This window comes from Halichoeres trimaculatus, unplaced genomic scaffold (assembly GCF_033239565.1).
Source record: "Halichoeres trimaculatus isolate MK-OKI-2021-1 unplaced genomic scaffold, fHalTri1.1 fHalTri1_scaffold_16, whole genome shotgun sequence".
Taxonomy (NCBI): Eukaryota; Metazoa; Chordata; class Actinopteri; order Labriformes; family Labridae; genus Halichoeres; species Halichoeres trimaculatus.
This window is the reverse complement of record NW_027437194.1, coordinates 28,515,564-28,542,201: the sequence shown is the minus strand read 5'-3', so window position 1 is coordinate 28,542,201 and position 26,638 is coordinate 28,515,564. Positions and strand designations below refer to the sequence as shown.

The 26,638-nt window shown below is 41.7% G+C and overlaps 2 protein-coding genes across 2 annotated transcripts in view; one reads left to right on the top strand and one right to left on the bottom strand.

Annotated features, from left to right (window-relative positions):
• Positions 1 to 221: 221 nt before the first annotated feature.
• LOC141805725 (claudin-23-like) lies at positions 222 to 1,194 on the bottom strand. Its single transcript, XM_074690911.1, has one exon. It carries the CDS (start codon positions 1,127 to 1,129, stop codon positions 311 to 313), a length of 819 nt encoding a protein of 272 aa, XP_074547012.1. The 5' UTR covers positions 1,130 to 1,194; the 3' UTR covers positions 222 to 310.
• Positions 1,195 to 5,856: 4,662 nt separating this feature from the next.
• Positions 5,857 to 26,638, top strand: part of LOC141805130 (poly [ADP-ribose] polymerase tankyrase-1) — a 141,881-nt gene continuing 121,099 nt past the window's right edge. Inside the window, exons 1-4 of the mRNA XM_074689888.1 lie at positions 5,857 to 6,379; positions 7,817 to 7,932; positions 11,394 to 11,502; positions 22,093 to 22,188. Of these exons, the coding sequence (XP_074545989.1) occupies positions 5,896 to 6,379; positions 7,817 to 7,932; positions 11,394 to 11,502; positions 22,093 to 22,188 (805 nt within the window). The 5' untranslated portion in view covers positions 5,857 to 5,895. The remainder of the gene's footprint in view (positions 6,380 to 7,816; positions 7,933 to 11,393; positions 11,503 to 22,092; positions 22,189 to 26,638) is intronic.

Below are 26,638 nucleotides of genomic sequence, written 5' to 3'. Positions count from 1 at the left end.
ACAGTAGTATAGTGATTTTCAGATAACTTTGTTCCACTTCAAAAGCTTCTCTAATTCATAACGATGGAAAATTCCTACAACACAGTTAAAGGCCTCTCAAGGATTCTACATCAGTTAACAATGGCTGTATGGAGAAAAGTACTTCATGGTTTAGTATTGTTTTCCTATAAAACTCAAAAATGGCAGATTATAATGTTGTAAAGTCGTGGCATAATAAAGATTGTTAGTTAACAATCTGACAATTACCAACATGTCCATCCTTAAGTTCTTCCACTTTGATACTTGAGCCTCCAGGTGTGTCACGTGCCCCTCAGAGGTCAGCATCATAGGGTCTTCCGCCGTATGAGGTGTTGACTGACCGGGCTGCGGGACTCTTCGCCCGTGGGAAGGACACATCATCATCCAGGGAGTCCTTGGTGTATGGGACGCTGCTGGCGTTGCTCCTGGCCCGGTTCAGGCTGGGCACCTCAACTCGTCTCGGTGGTGGCTTCTGGCGGTTGAACCGGTTGACCTCATCAACACGTACCTCCCCACGGTTCTTGCCCCCACAGCAACGGCAGATACCGATGAACATTACGAACCCACCCAGGATTTCGAATATCCCACCGATGTAGCCCAGGACGATGCAGTAACCCACGCGAACATCGATGGTTGGTGTCACTGATGAGACGTCTTCGAGAATGTGGGTGTACCAGGCGATGGGGATGATGGTCATAACACCTGAGAGGAAGATGAGCAGTCCGCCCAGGCCAGCCACTGTCCACTGGGGCTGGTCCCTCCAGCAGCGCACCCCCGGGATGGCTACAGCCAGCCCGATCAGAGTCACTATAAGGGAGGCGACCATCAGCCCTTGCGCCACCTCGATGATCTGGTTGCCGAAATACGCCGTGTCCTGCAGGTTGCACTCTGCTCTCGTGTTAGTGGAAGTTGCCCGGCAGATGTCCCAGATGCCCTGCTGGATGAACTCATCAGATGGAGTGTTTGGGATATTGTGAAGGGTCCTCCAATTCGGGGCCACTGTGGCAGTCAGGTCCAGGATCCATCCACAGGGAGCCATGACCAACCCGAAGATGAGGATGCCCGGGGTGCGGAGGGATACCCGCATCCACTCCTGCACTGATCGCGGCATGGTTGCTGTTGTTGTTGTTGGTGGTGTGTTTGTTCTGTCTCCTGAAATCAATGTAGTAAACAAGAGAGGGGTTTCCGAGTTTTGATAGCAGCAGCTGCGCTTAAAAACAAGTCTAACTGAAACCTGGCAGAGGGCGGGGCCTCACCTGTCTGCCTCCTGTCCTCAAATAGGACAGGTGTGGCGCTCCGTGCGCTCTCAGGCATCACCCAAAACTGATGAGTTTCGAGGAAGCTTTTTATCAAGCAAAAGACTCGAAACGAGGACAAAAAGGGTCAATCACATCAGCATCAGGCTGCTTAGGATAAAATCTGACATGAGTAGGGTTTATATATCATTTTGCTTTCTACTTCTGTGTTAGGTTGACTTTTTAAAACTATAAAAATAACCTGATAGCCTACAATAAATACATAAATAAAAAAAACTGAAAGGATGTCTTGTCTATGTACCAAACTTTATGTTTAAATTTCATTGCAGGTGAGTTGGTTTAGTTCAGCACGTTAAAATCAGCTGATGGCTTTGGTTTAGAAAATGCCATCATGGGTGTGAGAACTGTTTTTGGTAAGAATGCTGTTCTGCAAGAATCTTCAGTCAGCAGCTCAAATACCTTTCCATCACTTACTTACTCTTTCTCTCTCTTGCTGTCATATATCATTTTCTGTTCATCTCAAATATCTTGCTCTGTCTGTCATGTACCGATCGCTCTGGTAACCCAAAAAAACAAAGGGAATTATTTAAAAATGCCAAATGAATCTCTTCAGAGCATGACTTTTGCATTGACTGAACAGCACTTTTGATATTATTGTGAGAGTGGGACCTCACACAGCCATCATCTTTGTCTTTTTTTTCAAATGAAGGTGATTGTGTTCCTGAAAACGCTGCTAATAGCTAATATTAAAACACTGAAAATGAATTGTAAAAGAAGTAACGTACTTTTAAACTTAGTCACAAATGGGAAAAGTTTGGTGGTCAGCCTGGAGCCACACCCACAAACTTTTAATTCAACTAAGAACACAGAGAATTTAATGCAGTGTGGTTTCTATTTTCCCCCTGTTACTTGTCAAACAGAGTATCAGACTGATTCAAACTACATGGAATATTCTAAAATCTGTTAGGATGATTTTGTTTTAGTTCAGAAGTTTGTTTTTGTGTTAGGATAGGGCTGATCTTTCAAACACAGACTTTGCAGGAAGAATGAGAGCAATGCCAACCAACCAGACAGACGGTACTTTGCATACTGATCCCCTGACACCATCACATCTTCATGCTGAGTCACTGTTAAAGTCATGGTTGTCGTGTGATTAGCTGTCACGTTTTCTCAATATCCAGTGGTCTTAAGCATACAAACTGTGGAATCTAATGTAAAGTGCAAATCCATTTCAGTATGGATGCTTAAATGTATCTAGTAAGGATGTTAAGTGATGGACCAACACAAAACTCATAATTGTGAAGTGAAAGGGAAAAACCTCTTTGAATCTCCACAATGGACAAACTTACATTTTTTTTCTTTTGTTATTTACCCTTTTCAAATGAGGAATTTAGGAAAAAAGTTGAATAGTTCATGATATGCACTTGAAAATGTATTGTCATTCCTCAGTATGTATTTAGATTTATTGTACTGATAAAAGTCTAAAAGTCACGTTAGCTTCAGGCTAAACTATTGTTGAATGTTTTTCTTCTACTGACAATAAATCAATAAAGAAAATAAGCAAAAAGATTTTTTAAGATAGCATGCATAGAAGGAGGTTTGCACATAGGCTTAAATAAAATCTTCAAGTCCCAAACTGGTGTGATGACTATAGTTTCCATGTTTCCATACTGATATGATCTTGTCTTAACTTGTCACAGTGAAAAATGAATCATTACATTGATTGGTTGGAACTTTTGTTTGATGGATGCAACTTTTAAAAATAAACTATTTGGCTATAACGTGCATAACCACAGAGCAGGAAGGTAGATTTCTCCCAGTTCTCACCTCTCCGTTCCTCATTGTGTACAACTTGTGCAAATTACTCACACCGTGCACGCTAACATGTGAAGTTCTATCACTGTGTTGGCATTCAAATGTGTTAAAAAGGTGGTAGAATCAAAAGGCTAGCAACCAAAACAACACTGTAAAAAGCATGATTTTCATATGAGAATTGATAAGAGGGAGAGAGTGGTTCTGCTGCACTCACTCCTCGAAATTTCAGTGATTATTATTATTCTAATATGTCCCAATGAAAGAAAAATTTCAATCAAGAAAAAATTCAGGAGATTAAAAAGAGAATGGCCAGGCTCTTTTGTAGGCATGAATCATGCAAAGCTGTTACAGTTTATTGCAGGTTTTTTGCTACAACCTGGTGGCCACTTAATGCAACTTCAATGATACACAAATCTGTTTGTCAGCCAAACAAAGAGCCATCTTTTTTTTTTCTTTGATGCCCAGATATGTTTTAACAAATGTGCAATAAGTTATGGCACATACATACATGAATTATATAACTGCCATGTATGATGTCTATGGAGGCATCTAGATGTTTTCTAAAGGCACAAAAAACAGCTGTTATTTTAAATGAATGCATGAAAAAAAAAAAAGAGTTAAACACATTTGATTTAATCAAAGAGTATTTATCGACCAGATTACCGTCACTTGGCAATTTGTATATTATATCCCTTCGAATACATTAAGTTTAAACTTCCAACACACAAGCCAAAATAAACTCAGGTTTGTAATATTACCCAAGGTGGAGGCTACAAAGCTTCGTAGTGTACAATTGAAAAAATATTTTAATTATCATGACACCTGGGAAGGTGTTGACAATAGGGGAGACTGGGTACGGTTGTAACTGGGGAGAGTTGTAACACCACCAATTCCACCAATCAAGGGTAAGATAGGAGTCACATGCTCATTTGAGTATTCACCCACATGATTGTCGAAGTTGGAAACAGGTGCATGCAGATTCTATAGAGGAAAAAAATGATTTTGAGGTATGAAAGTCTTTTTTTGACCAAGACTATATTTTGTTAAGTACTTATGCTATTCCAGATAAAACTGTTTGACTTATAACAGAATAAACTAGTTTCTCAGGCAAAATGTGATGCATTTTTTCCATGCTAATTTTAATCCACTATGCTAATACAGCCAGCTTAACATTGGCCGACAGGGATGGGGTGACTTGTAACACATTCATAAAAAGTGTTACATCCTGATATGTACAACTAAGAACATTTTCTTGTTTTTAATAATATTGCATAACGCCTAGGTAGAGGTTTAAATTGGTGCTATTTATAGTAAACATATGTGGGTACTTTGCATTTAAGTTTGAGAACTCTGATTAAAAAAATCCACTGAGTAGGAGGTGCTGAAGCAAAGTGTTACAACCATAACTGGTCTCCCCATCTCCATTTGGGATTGTGCAGTTCCTGAATTTCAAAGTCATTACTCATGATTTCCACTAGGTGGCAGTATTGTTCAGCCGGGATTGCTCACCTCCAGATTAAAACACAAAGCAATAAACCACGCTGACAGTCGGTGTTAGAGAAATTGAAGCTGTGTTTTTCTGGAGAGAAAAACCATTCGTGTACACTTCATCAAATTAATTTTATTTTCCACGTAAGTTGCCCTCACATGTTTTGCGTGACTTTTGTATAATAATTTGGATTTACTGTGAAGATGATTATTTCCCTCCCCACAATATTATCATATAAACGTTAACTATGTGTGACAAAGGGACAATTTCATAACAAAAAGCTGTTCATTTACATGGGATCACAAACAACCTGCTCGTCTCGTGGTAAAAATAATCATAAACTCTGGTCTACTCGTGCGTAATTGCGCACGAGCGACACACTTCAGCTCCACTCCCTCCTCAGTCTGTGACAGGTTCAGGCTGGAGTCTGCAGCTTCTTGCAGAGCTCAAACACATTTTTAAAAAAACAACTTTTCACATTTCTGGACCTGAACGGAAACAATTAATAATATTGTGGCTTTTCATAGTCAGACATCACGGATTGATTAATCAAGGTATGAACGAAGGCGGTGTCAATCAAAATTTTAAAACTCTGATTCTGCTGACGCATTGATTCCCTAGCTGCCAGACAACGCGCATCATTTCTCTTTACCCCTACTGCCGTTGCGTTGTCGATCTGCAGCACGGGGAAGTTTCCTTTTTTCCCGTAATGCGTCCCTCCATGTCGTAAATTCCGTGGGTTCGGCCAGCTGAACCTTGAATATTCAGGGAGTGATATGTAAATTACGATTGTTTACAGCCGCCACACTTGGCCCTGGCACGCGCACGTTTTATAAATCACAAACGTTGCCGTAAGCTGAATTTTACACCCAGATCTGCGCCAATTCCCACGCAAGATTGATACATGAGGGCCACTGTGATTTATAGTTACTGTGAATTTTAGCAACTCGTGAATTCAACAGAAAAATTCCCAGACACTTTTTGGATTGCTGCCATGATGCCTGTATAATTTTTTTTAATACAGTATTAGGCAGTTGCTTTAGTCAAAGTGGATTTTTTTTCTCTGTAAACCTGTTATTGGCCACATATGGGAAATAACATATGCGCATACATGTGAGTTAAAAATTCGTGGTGCACATGGTAAAAAATAGGGCTCCCCAAAGGCCACTGTGTAATTCGAACCCTAAGTATTTAAGTAAAACTTTTATATTTTAAATATACTAAATACTCTTTTTACTGGAGCGGAAGTTTTACTATTCTTGGCAGGAAATTGTCAGCAGTGTGTTTGTTGCTAGTGGGGACGGCTGTGTTGTGAAAATGGCGACGCCTCGTCGCTCTTCTCAGCATCCAAACTCTCTTTTGGTCTCCCCGCCCCGCGGCTCTCCTTTCCCAGTCACCCCGCCTGGCTCTCCGCCGGCACCCGGTGACGATGTCACCCCGCTATCCCCGCTAGAGAAAACGGATAATGGCGAGGTAACCCCTGCCTCTCCCACCAGCACCTCCCCAGCTCTGGCCCTGACAGCCAGCAGCAGCAGCACTAGCAGCAGCGCTAGCTCTCCGACCACCACAGAGAGTAGCGGAACCAGCCCTGGCTCCACGCCCGACTCGGGAAGTGGTAACCCGGGCAGCAGTAGCAGCAGCAGTGGCGGCGGCGGTGGTGGAGGTTCTCAGGCTTTCAGGGACCTCTTCGAAGCTTGTCGAAATGGAGATGTTACGAGGGTCAAGAAATTAGTTGATGCGGTGAATGTAAATGCCAAAGACATGGCAGGACGCAAATCGACTCCTTTGCACTTTGCTGCAGGTAATTCAACTCTAAATCTTATTTAAATAAACATTTGGTGGCGCATAACTGTTTGGTTGGGAGCTTCAGTGGGGAGTGGGAGGTGCCCGAATGTAAACACGGTCAAAACAACAACAATGGTCACTGGGAATATGCATGACCACATGAACAGTAAGCGCAAATAACGGGATTAACGCCCTTTCTGAACTGGGCACATTTTAAAACTAGGATTTAGCTTTCACCACTGTTATCCAAACTGTATCCACTGTAATCCAAACCCAAGTCGTTAGACTGCAAATACAGGGTAGCAGGACAATAACATTATGTAGATACATTGAGATACTTACACAGTGTTTCCATTGAGCCAATCCAATGTAAAATCTCAGTTACAACAGACAACAATGTGAAAGGCATCTTTCACACTATTTTAGTTACTGTAGCCTTTTGACAGTGTGATAACCCTTTTTTTTTAGACATCCATCCTTTAATGTGGATTGAAAGATGATTCTTTCAGTTTGTTTTTGAGATAGATGGCACAATCAAAGACTACTGACTGCCTCAAAGGGCTTAGAGATGGCTCCAGAGTATGATAAATATGATATAGCCTATCGGGATTTTTTGTTTGACAATATCAAAACTGTGATTCTTCACCCAAAATCTTTTTTTTTTTTTCAAATTCAAATCCTTAATTTCAGTCTTTGTTTATAAACTGGATAGGACAAAAGTTATCACTTTTCTCCAACAGGTGGTGAAATGTTTCTCTCTGACTCACATAATGTGCATTGTGTGGGAAAATATGGCTTCTAATATAGTCTGTAGACATTATCATCATCATTTAACTTTTTCCTATGGTCTGGTGTTAAAAAACAAACTAAAAATTGCAAAATATCAAAGAATTGCAATTTAAATCGAATCTTCACTCCAAATATATAAAAGTAGAATCGAATCGCGAGAATAGCAAATTATCTCAGCTGTACTCCAGAGCCATCAAAATCAGTAATTGGCCTACAGCGTTGTATGAGAGAAGTCTTATTAAGCGGCATGGGTGATCTTGTGTCAGAGAAAAACACGTAAACATATAATATTGTTTAAAAAATAATATACTCAGCACTGCTGGGAAAAAATACTAAAATATATAGGCTATCCTCAGTTTATGCCAGCTTCTATACCAGCACATCATGTCATACTGAAACACTATTGTACACTGAACAGTAGAAATATGACTCACTTATCTCTGTGATGGAGAAGATTTTTAGATCAGGACAAACATGCAGAGCTAGCATTAAGCTTTTTCAACTGCTGTTTGTACTTTAGACTCAAACACTTGTCTAAAATCTTTGAAAGCTTCACATTAAAAATGCAGTAGTCCTAGAAATAAGGGATCCATTGGTGAAAACAATCTTTTCACTCAGATTTTTTTCCCCCTCTATCTCTTCTTTGAACTCTTTGTAATCTCAGGTTTTGGTCGTAAGGATGTTGTGGACCACCTTCTTCAGACGGGTGCCAATGTACATGCGAGGGATGATGGAGGTTTGATTCCACTTCATAACGCCTGCTCATTTGGTCATTCTGAGGTGAGACGACGCTCAGAGGTAGAAAATTGTATCACATCTACTTAAGGATTCTTTGTTTGACCTTATGGTGGTATGTCGCCAGTAAAACCTAATGATCTTACAATTAGTAGGTCAATAAACTTGCACTTTCCAGTTGGAATAAGCTGAATGGCACTCAACTGAGTCTTAGAGCTGGATGGTGCCTTTAATTAAAGACTTCTTTTGTTTTTAAACCTCCTGTGTGGAGCATTTAGTCTGTGTTGATTTTGGTATGTCCTGCTGATAGCTTAGCTGCTCAGCTTGTGCCGTGTATGTAAAAAATAATGTTCTGACAACAAATCACTCTCATATTTATTCTAACACTGAAGTGTATAACCCATTCATACTTTCTGCCATGGGAAACTTTAAAATAGACTGTTTGGGTAGCATGCAGTAAATCAATTTGACTGACACCTTACCCCTCACCAGCAGCTTGAGACGTTGTAAATAACCATCTAAGCTAGCCTGTCTTTATACTAAAGCTCTTGTTTTCTTTTTGGATTGTATAGAAACGTTAAATTTAATTTCAGCTTGAATAATTCTCATAGGAGCTTTAATTATTTTCAAATCTAATAACTTTCACACCCTTGATTTCATTTAGGGATGGGTACCGAATTAGGTACTTTTATAGGTACGGACCAAAATTCGTCAAACGTACGGGGTACCGATAAAAAAAAAATCCAAAGGTACCATGTTCACGTATCTAAATGCATCCTTGTGACCATGAGGAAGTGGAAAAGTAGGTGATTTTCCATGCTGGACATGAACACAGCATTTTAAGTTTATTTATTAAAGAATAAATATGTTAAATTGAAAAACAAAAAATATATATAATTAAACAAATTGATATTTTTTACCAAATAAGCACAATAAAGTACCGGAAATTGGTACCAGTGAGTACCGGTACCGGATTGCCAGGTACTGGGCATCGGTACCTTTCTATGCATAAACTTTGCATGTGAGTGCAGATTGTTCTACAGATCCAGTAAGGGAAGCATGAGCGCCATTAGGGCACCACAATAGTTAAAAAAAGGTGAAACATATCTCCCAACAACCCCACTGGCACCCTGTATTTTGGTACACTGTAGGTGCAGGTGCTGAAAAGTTACAGAGGAAGTTATGTGCTGAAGAATGGTTGTGCTGGGTAAGTCCAGAATGAGTGTATACTTTACAGCTACAGCAGCAACAGTGTTGTTTTTCTGTAAACTATGAGCCTTAGAGATCATCAGAAAACCTTAACAATCTTTTTTTTTTTGGTATTCTGCTCAGTCTTATGCCTCATGATGTTTTGGAATGTTTTGCCATAGACATGCTAATGTGTTTTGTTCTCCTTGCCATTAACCTCAGTGATCAATGTACGTTTGTGTTCCCAGTGTTTCAGAGGCTTTTAGAGCTCACTCTGAGAGCACTTTGCAACCCTGCCGGCAAAGTACCATGCTAATGCAATTTTTACGAACACAGTGATGAGTTGTATGGTGATGAGCTAACTTCACCCGAACTAAAATCAATCACTCAACCTCTATCCTGTGGAAACCGCTGAAAGTAATCCTTTCTTTTGTTTTGATGTCTTTCCACTAAAGTGTGATCTGTATGTGTACTCAAGAAGGAGAGGTTCAGGTGTCTAGCTCCCAGAATATACAGTATCACTAAGGCAGGGGTGGCCAACCAGTCAGAGACCAAGAGCCACAAAAATAACTGTGGTACTACAAAGAGCTACATCAACAACACACTTCCTTTTACACATCAACGAAATGACATAAAATGTTCAAAGCCACATGAACTGTCTTTATAAGTGTGTTTCAATTTGTACTTAGAGCCGTGTCAAAGACAAATTTCTGTTTTTACTGCAGAAGATATAAAGTTCCGTCTATCAAGATAGCTATCAGAACATTAGCGATGTAGAGAAAAGAAACTGAAACTTAAGTATCAATCTCATCACCCAAGTATTGCTCAATACTGATCACAATGTTGGCATCAATATATCAATACTTAAGATTGATTGGCACACCACTACTCACAATATACAATATAATCATTATTTTTAATGAATGGATCAAAGAACCGCACACTGAAAGGCATAGAGCCGCATGTGGCTCGTGAGCCACAGGTTGGCCACCCCTGCACTAAGAGAACTAAAATTTGAGTACAAGCTGCTGATTAAAGTCTCAGTGCCAGAGAATTTTAACATGTATGAGGCTGAATACCACAGTGTAAGTCAAAGTCATAGGGTATTGATAAGGTTCTGATCATTATCAGCTCTGGTTCAAAATACACAGCTTGTAAACAACTGGCATATAATATCATTTCACATTGAATGCTGGGATTGATTCAGAATTTAGTTGGAGTATATCATTATGTGCCAGGTCGTTAGGGCTGAACAATTTCGAAAAATAATCTAATTGTGATTTTTTAGACCAATATTGCGATTTAGCATGCGATTTTTTGGGGGGACGTTTATCTTCTGCATTATTCACTAAACTCAAGCAATAAGTCATTCTGTACTATGACCAACACGACAAAGGATACTGTCTACAAAAAAACAATTCTGTCCTAGGCTAGGCCTACATGTTATGATGAAATGATATAAATTGATGCATGAATTGATACAAATAATATATCTTTATTGAACTTTTACAGTCACAGTAGAATATTGACTGATTGATTTAATTTCAGACCTTATAGATGTGTATTGAAATTATCATTAATTACCTACAGTCATGGAAAGAAACAAAGCACTGCAGAACAGGCCTGGTATTACCAATAATATAAAAAATACACACTACAAAAAGTGCAGAAATGTAAACAAGACTTAATCTCTGGCTTAACCACTGAAATATGTCAACATATGAAATGCACTTTTTTTATCAAATGAAAAAGAAACACTGAGTGAACATAAGTGTTAAACGTATGAAAATGTCACTGTTCTCTCATCAGTAACAAAACACAAACTGAAGTGCAGAACTATAAATGAAAATAGTTTTGGCTTAACCACTGAAATATGGCTCTTTAAAACTTTTTTTTAATTGCAGCCTTTGAGATTTGAAAATTGCATTCTATTACATTGCAATGTTGGTTTAAATTCGATGAATCTGCTCCGGTGGACCAATCAGGTCAGGCTTGCTCCTGATTGGTCAAAAAAGGAAATCCCTGATGTTGATCCAAACAGCTCGTTTTAGGTCAGGATTTTATTTTCACAAGCACTACTAAGTACAGGTTTTGTTATTAAATATCACATTTTGTGGACTGGGGGGAAAGCCAAAGATCCACAAATTTCACTAAAAGACTCAATAAAGTGATTTTTGCACAATATGGGACCTTTAATACTAGCTTGGTGCTAAGTTCTAGTGCTGCTCAGACCAAAAGGCTACACAACTTTACTGCGCTATGAAAGGAAGATATCTGACCCATATTCCCCTAAACACAGTTTTTCTATATGTTTCCAGGTGGTGTCTTTATTGTTGTGCCAGGGAGCCGACCCCAATGCACGGGACAACTGGAACTACACACCACTTCATGAAGCTGCCATTAAGGGCAAGATAGACGTCTGTATTGGTAAGAACAAAAACACTGAATGTAAAAATTGTGACCTAAGATAACATTTAAGTCAACGAAAAGCAGCTTAATAAAAGCAAATATTAGGATGTTAAAATTTCTTTTTGTTCTGAAGTCTGTGCAGCATCTCTGCCAGCTGCCTTCATGAAGTCTCAAACTGGAGTTGTTTTCAATTACACAGTTATTTTAGAAGCGATAATAAACCATCCACAGCCTGAACGCTTTTATTTTCCATTAACCACAAAGCGGCAAATAAGCTGTAAATTGCAATTACCTTGCAACAGCTTGGTCTTGAACCCATACAGAGGACAGAAGGACATTGATTTCTTTTTCTTATGAGCTCCCACCAACACTGTTTTTTAAGATAAGATAAAATCCTCTTTTTTAATCCCAAAGGAAATTGTGTTGCCAGAGTATAAAATACATCTTACAAGGTTAGTGATGGGGAAAAACAAAACAGGAAGTACTAACTGTTGGTAAGTAAATAACAAGTGGGATTTAAAACACAAGATACAAGAGCGAGGCGTCTATTAAATAATACAGTATACTAGGGTTTGAGCCTCCTCACTAACAGCTGTAGGGTGACTGGCTGTCAATCAGCTGCCCCTCTGATTGGGTGAGCTTGTGATATTAAGATCTTTGTAACTGCTAGGTTTAAAAAAAAAACAAGCATTCCCTTAGACTGTGTGCCAGTACAGATAGAGCTATTCAGACAAGAGCCCCTTTTGTACCAGGCTGTGTTTTTTTTTTGTTTTTTTTTGCTGTGAAAACAGCTTTTTTTGGCTTGGTGTGTACATGGTTTAAAATATGAGGCCATACAAGAAGTGTTAAAAGAGCTACAGTTCTTCAAGGTCAGCTTTGGGGCTGGTTACATCAGAATCCACATACACACACAGTTCTGGACTGTGGCTTTGTTGGATGGCATGAGACATGATGTCCCAGAGGTGCTCGATTAGAATCAGGTCTGGGGAACAGCGGGCCAGTCTATAGCATCATGTCTCCATCATGCAGTAACTGCTGACACACTCCAGACACATGAACTCTAGCATTGTCTTACATTAGGAAGAACACAGGGCCAACCACAGCAGCATATGGTCTCACAAGGGGTCTGAGGATCTCATCCCAGCCTAATGGCAGTCAGGCTACCTCTAGCTAGCACATGGCCACACTGTATATGCTAAAGGATGTCACAGAACGTTTCACAGCAACTCCAGACTTTGTTGTGTCTGTCACATGTGCTCAGTGTGTCACTGCTGTGAAGAGCACAGGGCGCCAATGGCGAATCTGCCAATCCTGGTGTCCTCTGGGAAATGCCAATCAGCCTGCATGGCATTGGGCTGTGAGCACAGGCCCCACTTTTGGATGTTGGGAGTCTGTTTCTCACAGTTTGAGCAGAAACATGCACATTAGTGTCCTGCTGGAGGTCATTTTGCAGGGCTCTGACACTGCTCCTCCTGTTCCACCTTGCACAAAGAAGCAGATAGTAGTCCTGCTGCTGGCTTGTTAACCCAGCAACCTACTGCCCCCTTAGGAGACACAGCAAACCTTGCCACAGTAGCAATCCTTGATGGGCTGCACTACTTGAGCAACTTCGATGGGTTGCAGAAACCACTGCATGCTACCTCGAGTGGTGAGGGCATGGGGAAAATGCAAAATTGACCAAAAATCAGCCAGAATGCATGAGGACAGGGAAGAAGCAGAAGCATTCCTTCATGTGGTTATCTTGTTTATTGCCTTTCACTTCCACCTGTTGTTTGTTCCATTTGCACAACAGCAGATGAAACTGACTCACAGTCAGTGTTGCTTCCTAACTCGACAGGTTGATATCCCAGAAGTGTGACTGACTTGGAGTTACATTGTGATTTTTCTAAGAAGTGTATTTCATCACTAGATCTCAAGACACCTTAAAGCAGGGAATAATTATGTTACAGAAGCAAACCTCATTGGACAAACTAAAGGAAAAATTACCCCAAAATGTGGAGGGTTGAAGCCATCATGCAAGAAGAAGTGTAGAGGGAGGATAAGGGCTCTAATTTCGTAGACCAGGCGCAAGCGCAGGCGCACCTGCCCTGCGCCGGCCTTCGCGTGTGACCGGCGCACTTTGCAAGTTTCCTGCAGCGCCAAGAGAGGCGCAGTCAAGGCGCAGAGAGCCGCAGTGGAGCGCGTCCACGCCTCCCTCCGCGCAAATGGCAGAGAGGAAGGAGAAAAGCTGTGAGTGGGTGTAACACAACCGAGCGCTGTCTTCACCAATCAAATGAGCGCCTCTCCTCGCCTTTAAATGCACTGCAGCCGAGGCGCAGCGTCTGATTGGTCTGAGTGATCCCCGACTCGCAGAAAGTATGCTGGAAAGATCCGGTAGCAGAGACGGTCAGAACCGCTGTCCCTGCAGCAGGAGAATAGACAGCAGGGCGCATCAGAGGACACAAAGCACGTCACTGTGTGGGCCAGCTCCCTGGACGGATGTAATCTGTTCCTTTGTCATTAATAGGAGTACAAAATGAAGAGACAGTTACACAGCTGGCTTATCCATTCAGAATACTTTTGATCCACCTGCACTCCTGGTTTGTCATCTCCAAATAGCAGAACCTTTGGTGATATACTGTATACTCTCCCAGTGTCTCCACCTCATCCTCCTTACAATAATGTACTCCATCTTTTTAGATCACGTTAAAAATAAAGACTAAAACAGAGAAATATGGGAAATCACGGGTAAATCCTGAGTGACAAACATTTATTTTGTCTCTTTTTTCTTTTTCTTTTCTCTCCCCCTTTTTTATTTGAATTAAATGAAATGAGAGAACCAGATATATACTCAGTATCAGATGTTAAGGCTGTTTATTGTTTAATTGTAATTTGTGCATCAAACTTCCAGCTGCCGTCAGGTTAACTTTCCATTATGACAAACGGCTTTAATCTGACATCAGATGTGACGGGACAGTTAATATAGATACAAATGTATATGCTGGTTCAGACGGTTACATTAAATAGTGATTGCTGTGATTGTTTATTGCATCAAAATGTGCCTGACACTCTTGAAACCTGCCTCTGAGGCTTTGTTGACGTGTGCACACATGTGCGCCTGTCACCAAATTACAGCTACAGAGGGTGCACTCCGCTTTGCGCTGAGAATAGACCAGGTTGGAGCTGGCGAGCTTTCAGCACACTTTCTGCGCTGTTTTTGGCACGAAATTGTCACTGCGCCAACATGAATCTGCCGACACCTCCCCCTGGTGCGCCGTCAACTCCCCCTGGTGCGCCGTCACACCCATCTCTGCACAGACGGTCTACCAAATTGTCAAATTGGCAGTGCTTGGCGGTGCGCCGCACGAAATTAACACTGCGCAGGGTGTGCCAGGCTTGCACCCCCTGCGCTGCGCCACAAAATTAGAGCCCTAAATCTTCTTTGGTCACACTCAACAGAATTGATATCATGACATGCAACGCTCAAGTAAATGAAGAACTCAGAAAACTCAACCAGTTGCTTTGCACTGCTTCGATCAGCCTGGTGGTGTAAACATGAGTGAGTGCTGCTGAAATACAGCATGACACATTTCTAAGAGGATTACAAAACCGTTGTTTGCTGGCGGTTGGAAAGCCAGATATTTTCAGGTCACATTACCAATTTGGGAGATAATTTAAAAGCTGGTGCATTCTCTGCTCCCACTCTCCAGACTTCACTTCCCCCTGGCACAAAGATCATTCCTCTCATGTGCTTAATGCTAGCGTCCTTGACTGCAGCACCAAGGGGGTGTTTTTGCATAACCACATGATGGTAGATAATAAATATCACTCTTGAAGGATTGTGTATTTCAATTTCACACAGTGTATTGAAGTTTATTAGAAAATTAGATTGGAAATTTCTATAGCTGTACTCATTTTGTCTGAACCAGTTTTTACAAATCATATTCATGACTTGACATGATGAGTTTTTAGTCCTGGAAATAAGTCCTCAGCCAGTCAAAAAGTGTGGGTGTGCATATCCAGCTTTTAAAAATTTGCCCTGACAAACCTTGTGCCTGAACTCTCTTTTTGAGATTAAACCACTCACATCAATAACACACAAACACAAACAGGATGGTTTTAACCAAACAGATTATTTGTTAAAGTTTGTGTAGTCTGGTCTCAGCCAGAAGAGAAAAACAAATTAGTTGCACCTTAAAGCCAGTGTCCCTTCTGCACATTTTCCAGCCAGCCAAATTATGTAAACAAAAATCACATGACCTCTAGGGGCTTCTTGATAGGACAGACATTTGGGAGCCTGTCTTCCTGCCAGGTTTGAGATTTGGCAGCAGAATGAAATCAGCTCTGATTGGACAGTAACTTTGGCTCAGCTTGATGGATGCTCTATCCTTTTCTTGTAGTGTTCAGACAAGTTGAGCAAGGAATTAATCTCACATTACCAGACTGACATCTCCTCCGAAGGTCAAGGCCTGCTAGAAAATCATATCAACAAACTCTGGAAGGGGAGATTTGTAAATTCCAGCAGCAGACGTATGATTTGCTCTGCATTAAATAATGTCTTCCTCTACAAATGGCACATCAGTACGCAGTCTAGCTGTGTCCTTAGTTCTCTGCAGTACAACATCTACAGCTTATAAATGTGATAATAAACCACAGAGACTCCACCTGCCTGATCTCTGTCAGGTAAATGATGAAGGACCAATAAGATGTGACAGAAAGTCTTGGCATTACAGTTTATCAATGTAGTTTAAAAATACACTGCTCAAAAAAATGAAGGGAACAATAGAATAACACATCCTAGATCTGAATGAATAAGATATTCTTATAAATACTTTGTTCATTTCATAATTGAATGTGCTGACAACAAAATCACACAAAAATTATCAATGGAAATCAAATTTGTTAACCCATGGAAAAACACACTTTAAGCTGATCCAACTTTGATGTAATGTCCTTAAAACAAGTCAAAATGAGGCTCAGTAGTGTCTCCACGTGACTGTATGACCTCCCTACAACACCTGGGCATGCTCCTGATGAGATGGGGGATGGTCTCCTGAGGGATCTCCTCCCAGACCTGGACTAAAGCATCCACCAACTCCTGGACAGTCTGTGGGGCAGCATGGCGTTGGTGGATGGAGCGAGACATGATGTCCCAGATGTGCTCAGTTGGATTCAGGTCTGGAGAACGGGGGGGTCAGTCCATAGCATCAATTTGAATTTGCCAATCTTGGTGTTCTCTGGCAAATGTCAAACATCCTGCACGGTGCTGGACTGTAAGCTCAACCCCCACCTGTGGACGTCAGGCCCTCACACCACCCTCAAGGAGTCTGTTTCTGACCCTCTGAGCAGACACATGCACATTTGTGTCCTGCTGGGGCTCATTTTGCAGGGCTCAGGCAGTGCTCCTCCTGTTCCTCCTTGCACAAAGGAGGAGGTAGTGGTCCTGCTGCAGGGTCGTTGCCCTCCTACGACCTCCTTTACGTCTCATGATGTACTGGCCTGTCTCCTGGTAGCGCCTCCATGCTCTTCGGTATTTTTCCATTCATGTTTCAACAAATCCATCTGCATTATCAAAACCAGCACAGGCTGAATATCCTTCATGCTAACAAGCTAACTGCAGTGCTACACATAACAATGCCAGCCTGTCTTCTCTTTCTATGGTGACGTTTTTCTGATGGCCTTGGTCCTCGTCTTACTGCCCTCTACTGCCCTCTACTGGTCTGGTGGTCAACTGCAACTCCTTTTTTTTTCTCCATAGATCACTGGCCTGATTTACATAATCTACCTGTGTGTAGTCTAGAGTAAATGTAATTCATCATATACCGTCATATCGAGGGGCCCCGTTAGTTTTACTCATAGACTGTATTTTAAGCGTTGATGAAGATACTGGGACAGTTCACAGATCATGGCTCTGAAACCTTAATTTTGCCATTGGACACTACGCTGACAGACACAGCAAACCTTCTTTCCACAGCTCACATTGATGTACCATCCTGGATGAGCTGCTCTACCTGATCTACTTGTGTGGGTTGTAGACTCCGTCTCATGCTACCACTAGAGTGAAAGCACCGCCAGCATTCAAAAGTGACCAAAACATCATCCAGAAAGCTCAGGAACTGAGAAGTGGTCTGTGGTCACCACCTGCAGAACCACTCCTTTATTGGGGGTGTGTTGCTAATTGCCTATAATTTCCACCTGTTGTATATTCCATTTGCAAAACAACATGTGAAACTGATTGTCAATCAGTGTTACACTGTGTTGTTAAAGTTCCTTTTATTTTTTGGAGCAGTGTATATCAACAGTTTAATGCTAACTTTGAAATCATAGGGAAAAGGGGTTGAATTGTTCTCATTTTCTTTGGACCAGTACCAGTCAAACAACGAATCTGTTAAACAGTAGTTTCATTTTCAGTTACCAGCTGGGTTTAGTGCAGACCCTTTGTTTATTTCCAATATTCCATGAGTTTCTTTGTGCCACATGAAATCTGGCACTGCTGCATTACTAACAGCAGGAGAAAAAGCACTGCAGTTCTGTTTTCTCACTTTTTTTCTCTTCAATTTTTAATAACAGTAACAGCTCAGGAGAAGGATTTGGATGTCTGACTTGAGCCAGAGTGAGTGCTTGTAGCGCTTTGCATAAATTGGCAATTGTTTAAAACTGGCAAAAGTCCACCTGAAACTTTCCAATGTGAGATTAGGCTCACTAACAACCCAAACAATCAGCTTTAGGAGGCAGTAAAAGTGAACTGAAATTGTCTCCTGTCTTACTGTTGTTGTCAGCTACAATTCTTTCCCATGATTTGATGATGAATTTTTCCTGTTAAAACCACACCAGAGAAGACAAGCTAAGAGGATGGGTATCTCTGATTTGTTTGTGTACTCAATGATTGTGTTCAGACTCTACAGGAAGTCATGGATTACAGGTTTATGTCTAACATCATCCTGATACAGGGGTGTAGCTACAATTAGGCAAACACAGGCAGTTGCCTGGGGCCCCAAGATTCCCAGGGGCCCCCAAAGCATCTCTTGAAAACTGATTTATGAAGTTCTCTTCAATTGAAAGCATTTCTTTTTTCTAAATCTTACTTCACATGCTTCAAAATACATCAAAAGGCCTAATCTTTAATGATTGTCCCTTCTTATTCAATGGGCTATTCCATGTTACAACACATCTGAAAATTTGATTCAGGAAGAAAGTGGTAAAAACACTTTTTTCCCCATTTTTTTCTTATTTTCAACCAAGTTGGAAATAAAAACAATGTTGCTCTGAGATCTGAGATAAACATATCAGACTTTTAGGATTTTAAGGACTTTATCTAGCCCAGGAAACAGGATCATTTTCTCAAAATCAAACTTTTTGAGTTGGTGATAAACATTATTGTACAAAATCTCTTTTTTTGGATACATAACTCACTGGACAGGGGGTCAAATAAAAATACATTAACTTTAAAATAATAGAACCAAAAAGTATGGTAACTGTAAATATCACCTCTTTCAGTAGATTTTTTTCCAGTGTTATGTTGTGCTTGATATTTACATATTTTTTCTTTACTAAATTATTTTTTCAATATTTACCTATTGTAATGTTTTTCACTTCATACTTTCTTGTTTGTTACTTTTACTCTGTAAATTCCCCACTGTGGGACAAATAAGCTGTCAATTGACCATAAAAGATTTCAAATCCAGGACAAAGTGGACTAAATTATGTGTTCACTTTTTTCAAAATCAAACTAAAGTACAGAACTTGGGAAAATCATTTAGCTGTGTTAAAGGATAAGTTTGGTTTATACAGCTTTTACATTGTTTATAGAATGAAGTAGAACAAAATACTCACCCAGAAGGCTTTCCTGATCCAAGCAGTGCTTCAGGAGATATTTAGATCCTAAATCGTGCAGTGGACGTCCGTATAATGGGATCCATCGGGGCATAGACAGCGCCGCTCCTAAAACTCAATTAATTGTCCAAAATTCATGTTTTTCACCAATATTCCATCATGGTCCGCTCCGGGTTAGTCCTCTGCTGCAGTCTGTGTCACTCCAGACAGCGCTGTGTGGCTGTAATGTTCTCTGAACTGACAAAGACTTTGTTTACGTTTGCCCCTCCACGCATGTGCAGTACTCTCTGGAGAGCTGACTCCTTTCTTTGAGGGGCAATCGTAAACAAAGTCTTCGTCAGTACAGAGGTCATTACAGCCACACAGCGCTGTCTGGAGTGACACAGACTGCAGCAGAGGACTAACCTGGAGCAGACCATGATGGAATATTGGTGAAAAACGAGTTTTTGGACAATTAATTGAGTTTTAGGAGCGGCGCTGTCTATGTCCAGATGGATTCCATTATACGGACGTCCGCTGCACAATTTTGGATCTAAATATCTCCTGAAGCACTGTTTGGATCAGGAAAGCCTTCTGGGTGAGTATTTTGTTCTACTTCATTCTATAAACAGTGTAAAAGCTGTATAAACCGAACTTATCCTTTAAGTTACCATGTACAAGATTAGCACTGTTTCATGCCTTGATTCTGGGAAAGAGACAGTGGACCCAGGGAAGGCCAGTCTAGCTCTGAGGAAGATGAGTTACAAGGACATGGAGGGCCCCATTGACTGGGTTTGCCTAGGGCCCCCAAACGACTAAATACGCCCCTGTCCTGATAACAAATTGTGTCAGGAACAGGATTTAGGTTTGTAAGTGAGGGCGTTTGGATGTGTTACAGACAATCCATACATTAAAACAAAACTAGCTAAATTTTGAGTGAAGTACTGTGAAAATTTGTCTAAAAAGTATACAGACTGGATTGTGGATTCCTGAATTAATCTGAGCTGTGCATGTGTCAGTCTGTGATAAGCTGGGGTTATACGCCAGACTCCCTGCCTCACTGCAGACATACAGTATTTATTCTCTCAGTGTATCAGTGTGAGCTTGCTCATGTGTGTGTGGGATTGGTGCAGAGCTAAATCATATTTTTGTTGAGGGGTGAGTGGGTGACTAAGGCCTGCGTCAGTGCCGGGGAACAAGTGCACACATGCTGGTGCTCGTGCACATACATCCGTAAAGCATCAAACTCAGGTCTGGCTGTTCTCGCTCGGCAGCACGGTTTGAAGTGTACACAAGTCAAAGGGCATGTGCAGCGGGGACTGCTCAGTAATCACAACAGTAGGAGCGATAGAGAGGAAAGCGCTGAGAGTATTGACATTAGCTTCCCTCAAAAAGGCTCATTTACAAAAGCAGGAAAAAAGTGAGCACCGGCAGAGTTTGTTATTCAGCTCATACCTGTTCCACAGTCACACGCTCTGCCCTCTCCTCTCTTCTCTCCTCCTCCTCTTTCTCTTCTCTTCTATTTTCCTTTTTTATCTCTTCCTTGTTTACATTTCCTTTCTTTTTCTTTCCATTCTATTCCTCCTTGTCCAATCTCATCCCATTCTTTCATCCTTCAGCCTCTTCATTCTTCTTTCCCCTTCCTTCTCTTCTTGCTCCTCTTCTATCCATTCATCTCCCCTTCTTCTCTTCATTTTTATTCTCTCCTTTTCTTTCTACTCCTCTCTTCCACGATGATCCTCTCTTTCTTCTTTTATCCTGTTTTGTCCTGCCCTCTTCTATCCTCTAGTGTCATTATTTCATCCCTCTTTTCTCCTTTATCTCATTTTCAGGATTATTAATTTGTCCCCTAAAACCTCCTTCCTTCTTTCCTTCCTCTCCTCTTGTTTCATTTCCTCTTTTTCTCTTTCTATCACAGTGTCACTATTTTCAATTTTCTCTTTTTCATTCTCCCCTTCCCTGTCCCTAATTGTCTCACTACTCCCCGCTGTCTTCCTCTCTATCGTATCAACACTCCTGTTTTGTTTTGCTCTCCTTCTCCTCTTTTTCCGTTGCCATCTCTCCCATTCTATCTGACTCCCCCCTCCCGTCCCCTCCAACCCTCCCCCTCCTCTCCTCCCCTCTGCTCTCTCATCTTGCTCTCCGCTGCATCGCTCAGTCAGTTGGAGAGGCGAGAGTCTCTCCACTCGCACTGCCTGCCCGCCTCGTCGCTCCTGCTGCTGCTACCTTGATTAGCTGTAGCCACTCGTCCCTCCCTCCCTAACTCATTCGTTTTTATTCCCTCAGCTTAACCGTAGCCCCCCTCCTCCTCCTCCTCCTCCTCCTCCTCCTCCTCCATGGAAGTGTGATGCGTTTTGTACCCTGTCACGTAGCCACTTTGTAAGGTCGGCTGTTTCTCCGGCCGAGTGCTGTAGTGTTGCCTTTGCTGCTCTTGTTGTGGCATGTCTGTTTACATCAGCAGCATGGCTCGCAGGGCAGGGGCAGCCAGGGGCAGCCGAGGGAACGGCGCTAGCAACAGAGGAGGAGCAGCTGGAGGAGGAGAGGAAGGAGAGACATGTGAAGCCGGACGTGCTGAAGGGCTACCAGGGGAGCCAGGGGACACGAGCGCAGGAGGAGGAGCAGGGGGCATAGCTGTGGAGCAAGTTGGACAGAAAGGTCCAGGAAGAGCAGTGTACGGAGCAGGATGTGGTTCAGCTGGACGGGCAGGAAGAGGAGCACGAGGAGGAGGCGGGGGACTAGGTGGAGGTGTGTGTCGTGGAGTTTGCATGTCAGTCCAGGAGCTCAGCTACTGTCTGTGTCTGCCCTGTTGTTGTACAGTGCTGCTGCAGCATGGAGCCGACCCCAACATCCGCAACACGGACGGCAAGTCTGCTCTGGACCTCGCTGAACCCTCTGCCAAGGCCGTCCTCACAGGTCAGTCTGCCACCAACACACACTCACACACTCATCATTCATCTGTGTGTGCTAGTTTGTCAAACATGTCACACACAGGTCACTGCATGTGGTGTATGTCTGTCCTCCTCGCTGTGGCTCCTCTGTCACACATTGCCTCTGTTTGTTGATCTCCCTCCTGGTCTCAGGTCTTATTTGCTCTCTGTGCTCCTCCCTGTTCCCACATGTATTCACATTTCTACTTCTTACTCCCAACTCCAACAGTTTACTATAACTTCCTACTAAAATTAATTTCCTCGTTATGTCCAAGGCTGCAGGCAGTTCCTGCTTTTTTCTCATTGTTAATCCATCACGCTCTTAATTTGCAGGGCTGCACAGCTCATGCTCTCCACCACGCTTGTTATTCAGGCTTCATGAGAGGGTCTGCACACACACACACACACACACACACACTGGTCAACACATCATGTTCCGTCTTTTCACTCCCTGACTCTATATGAGGGTCAGAAGTGTTCGTGTCTGCTTTCTTTCTTTTTTTCTGTCTCTTCTTCATGCTATGAATTCCTCTTCATCATCTCTTCATTTTTCTGTTCTGTCTAGCTTTCTTCCTCGCTTTATTTCTTATTCACTTCATTCCTTATCACATCATGTCTCCTTAGAATGATGGATCATCATAACATTGACACATAGACCTTTACCAACCCATTGAAAGTGAAATTATTAAAAGCAGCTTGAGAACAGAAGACTGACAGAATCTATTACACACTGGTGTGGCCTGAGGCGGTCAGGAAAAGCCTTCATCACTGTCCTTATCCTCTCCATTACCATTATTCTTCTCCTTGGGTTAAGGCCAGCTCTGATACTCACAGACTGAAGTCACTAAAAACTAATTATTCCATTTAAAGTGGACATATCATGCTTGTTTCTCCTTTTCACTATGCCAGACTAGGATGCCTGTAAAGCATTTCTGCCCTCAGTACAAGTCATTTAGTTCCTTCATTGCCCCACAATAGCGTTCTCAATATCCTCATTTTAGGCCATTCTGAAGATCTTGTTGAAACGTTACGTTTCCAGAATGACCTCCAGTGACCTCGCAACGTCACAGCTCTTTGTGCTCTGATTGGTCAGTTCTATCAGAGGGGCGGAGGGGGTAGAGCCAGGGGGCGGTTTTTGCAGCATGGCAGTATTTACAAAAAGGCCACATTGAATGGAGCAGACCGAGTGAGTTTGCTGTTTGCCAAAACTTCACTGTAAGGCATTGATAGCACTAATAAAATGGCAGAGTGTAGGATACGTCCTTTTGTATTGGACCCCGAGTCAGACCCGGACGGTTCTGCAGCTCAGGAGGAAGAAAATCCACCTTGACACGAATCATCTCAGATTGCTTCAGTGTGGTGAGTCAAACCGGTACTGTAACATGTATAGTTTATAGGTGGAAATATAGGCAGACTTCACCAATAAACTATTTCTATAACAGGGCTCCATCCTGCTCCTTCACTTTTCTCTGTCTGTTTTATCCATCATGCTGAAAGTGTAGTCTAAAGATCGCCTCTACCGTCAGTTCCTCACTATGTTATTACCGCAGCATTATTGTGGTCCGGGTTCACAGTGCATGTCAGAACAAGCATGCAAATATCACAGTCTCACAAGTATTACGACGTCTGCTAAAACTACAGTGTTTTAACTGCTAATTCATCATGTAAAGCCGAGCTGCTCAGCAGAGCAGAGTCCCTGCATCCAGCATCTGAGGGGGGATACTCGCTCTTGGTGGGTGTATCCCTTGGTGGCGGTTGTGTGACTAACTGACATCACAGAGGAGGAGCTGCTTTATCAGATTACTCTGATAAAAAGAAAGGATCCTCGTGTCGTCACGAAGGTTGAAATCTTGCGGCCAAATGGCAATGACCTATTTTCAGAGGCTTCAAATTAGAGCTGCACGATTTGGGGAAAAGGTGCGATTTGCGATTAGGTGGACAATATTGCGATTGCGATTGTGCTTGCGATTTAATAAAAAAAGTTGTGTCATGATGAGTCTACAGACTTGCTTGGTTATCATGGAGAAAAATCTGAATTGCATGTGCTGACATTGCGATTGCGATTGCGATATCCTCTTTTGCGATTACATAATTGCGTGTGCTGACATTGCGATTGCGATTGCGATTGCGATAATCGTGCAGCCCTACTTCAAATCTTGTTCTAGGATATCAGAAAAAAAACAATATCTCATTTTTTGAAAATTCAGTGGGTGTAAGGTATTGTTTTCAAATTTATCATATTATATGTAAGTATTAAATCAGGCATCAGCATGATATGTCCCCTTTAAATGTTTTTAATTCCCTGTTTCTTTTCATCAGAATATACAGATCCTTTCTCACAGTGCATCTGCTGAAACAGCCTTTTGAACTCATAGAAGCACACTGAAAAATTCACATGCTGGTCAGAGACTTTTAGTGGTCGACATGGGACCCCTAAACTTTGCAGTGAAACCCAGACTAATTACTGGTCCTTTCATTGTTACAAGCTCTTAAAAGCAGCAGGACTCATTACACTTACTCACTTGTAGAAGAACCACAGGGACACAGTTACAGCCTTGCAACAGGGAACTAATTAAAAATATATGTCTCTTTAATTATTTGTAACTTATTTTTTCATTTTTCCTTTAGATGGCAAAAATTGCAGAATTGAATTTCTCAGATTTTGCAGGAAGATCTTAGTTGTATTTCACATCTCTTGCTCTTTGAAAATCATCCCCTCTGTATTGCGTGTGCAGGAGTTGGTGAGGATGTTAGCAAACCCTTTGCCTCCTTTTCTCCTGCAAGAAAGCTGAAGATAAAGTTGCTGTTAATAAGCCCTCTTTACACACAGTCATGGAGAGAATTATAGATTCAGATCCTCTTCCTATGTTCCCCGCTCCCCTATGGGCACTGACAGATGATTTAAATCAGTTTTGCAATTCTGATTCAGTGTTTACATCATCAATTCCCCCCTTGCTAGGCGTCTGTGGTAAATGTGATTAACAGCCAGATATCACAGTGAGGAGCTGTGTTAAAACATGGAGCTGGGGTTACTGCATCCTTTGAAAATGACTGTCCTTGCCAGCTGGCATAGAAATGAGATAGTTTGACGCAAAAATTATTCATCATTGCAGCATATATTACAGATTGCCCCTTAACGCTGTCTCCATATCACCAAAGCCACAAGTTCAACAGAAAACCAAAACTCATAAGCATTTAAATTACAGGAGCTGACAGAAGAGTGAAGTTGTTCAGTCAGTTTCATCCTGGAGATGTGAAAGAAAGTGTCTCTCAAACACTCACTTTGTCAAATGTGAGAGATCGTACCTTTTCGAGTAGTAAATATAGAAAGCAATGACTCTGTGCTGCTAATGCTCCGAACAAGCTGACTGAGACAAACCAAACGCAGTGCTGCTTACAAATTGGAGGGCACTCACTGTAGCTCTGATAACTTTTTTATTGACGGCCCACACTCACAGGTCATGACACAGCATGAGAGATGGTTCAGAATTGGCTCAGAGTGTAGCACAAAAAACAGCTGAAGAGTTTTCTATCAAAGAAGTAGCCTGTGAAGTCTGAGACCAGAGGTTTTTAAGCTGATAGGTGAGTCTCCTGAGGGGGACAGAGGAAACCTGAGTCTGAGATGCTGTGTAGAGAATGCTAAAAATATAACCATTGTAGTTTTATTGTCCACACACACACTAGAGATAGACTGATAAGGATTTTTTAGGGCCGATACCGATTATTTGTGGTCAAGGAGGCTGATAACAGATATTTGAAGCAGATATTAATTTGCAGTCAAAATGAAAACATGCCAACATTTTGAACAATACAAACTCCAACACTTAACTTTATTTAAATACCTTAAAGCATGAGTTTATTAAACAGCTCCTAGGCTCAGCAGCATGTTTTATAAAGTTAAATGAAAACTTGAAAAAATAAATAGCTCAAGTTTTCTACAGTAAATTAAGTTGTCCAAAATGTCAATGTAACTGCAATAACTGTAATAACTGCACTGCTGATTGGCAGTTTTCTAAGCCATGGCTCTGCTTGTAACCAATCAGATGATACTGTGGGTTAGATAGTTCTGGGGACTGAGTAGTGACTGCAGACAGTGGAGCAGCTGCATCAGAGCTGTAACAACGCAGTTTCAAATTTGTTTCTTAACGGCCAGATTTTAAAAAAAAGGCAGATGCCAATATGCTTCAAAATGCCAAATATCGGCCGGATAATCGACCCGGCCGATAATCTGTCTATCCCAGGCATGGGCACACTACAGCCCAGGGGCCACATGTGGCCTGTTAAACGTTTTAATCTGGCCCGCCGAACTTGAAAAAATTAAATGAATAAACCTTGTTAATGTTTTATTTTCCCTGCAATTCTGATGTTTTCCCACTAGATGGCGCACTGTAGCTACATTGGCTTTGTTGAGGTGAAGCGTAGGCCTATTACTCCAC

Coding starts and splice junctions, on each gene's coding strand:
- LOC141805725 (XM_074690911.1), bottom strand. CDS start 1,129: ATGCCGCGATCAGTGCAGGAGTGGATGCGGGTATCCCTCCGCACCCCG.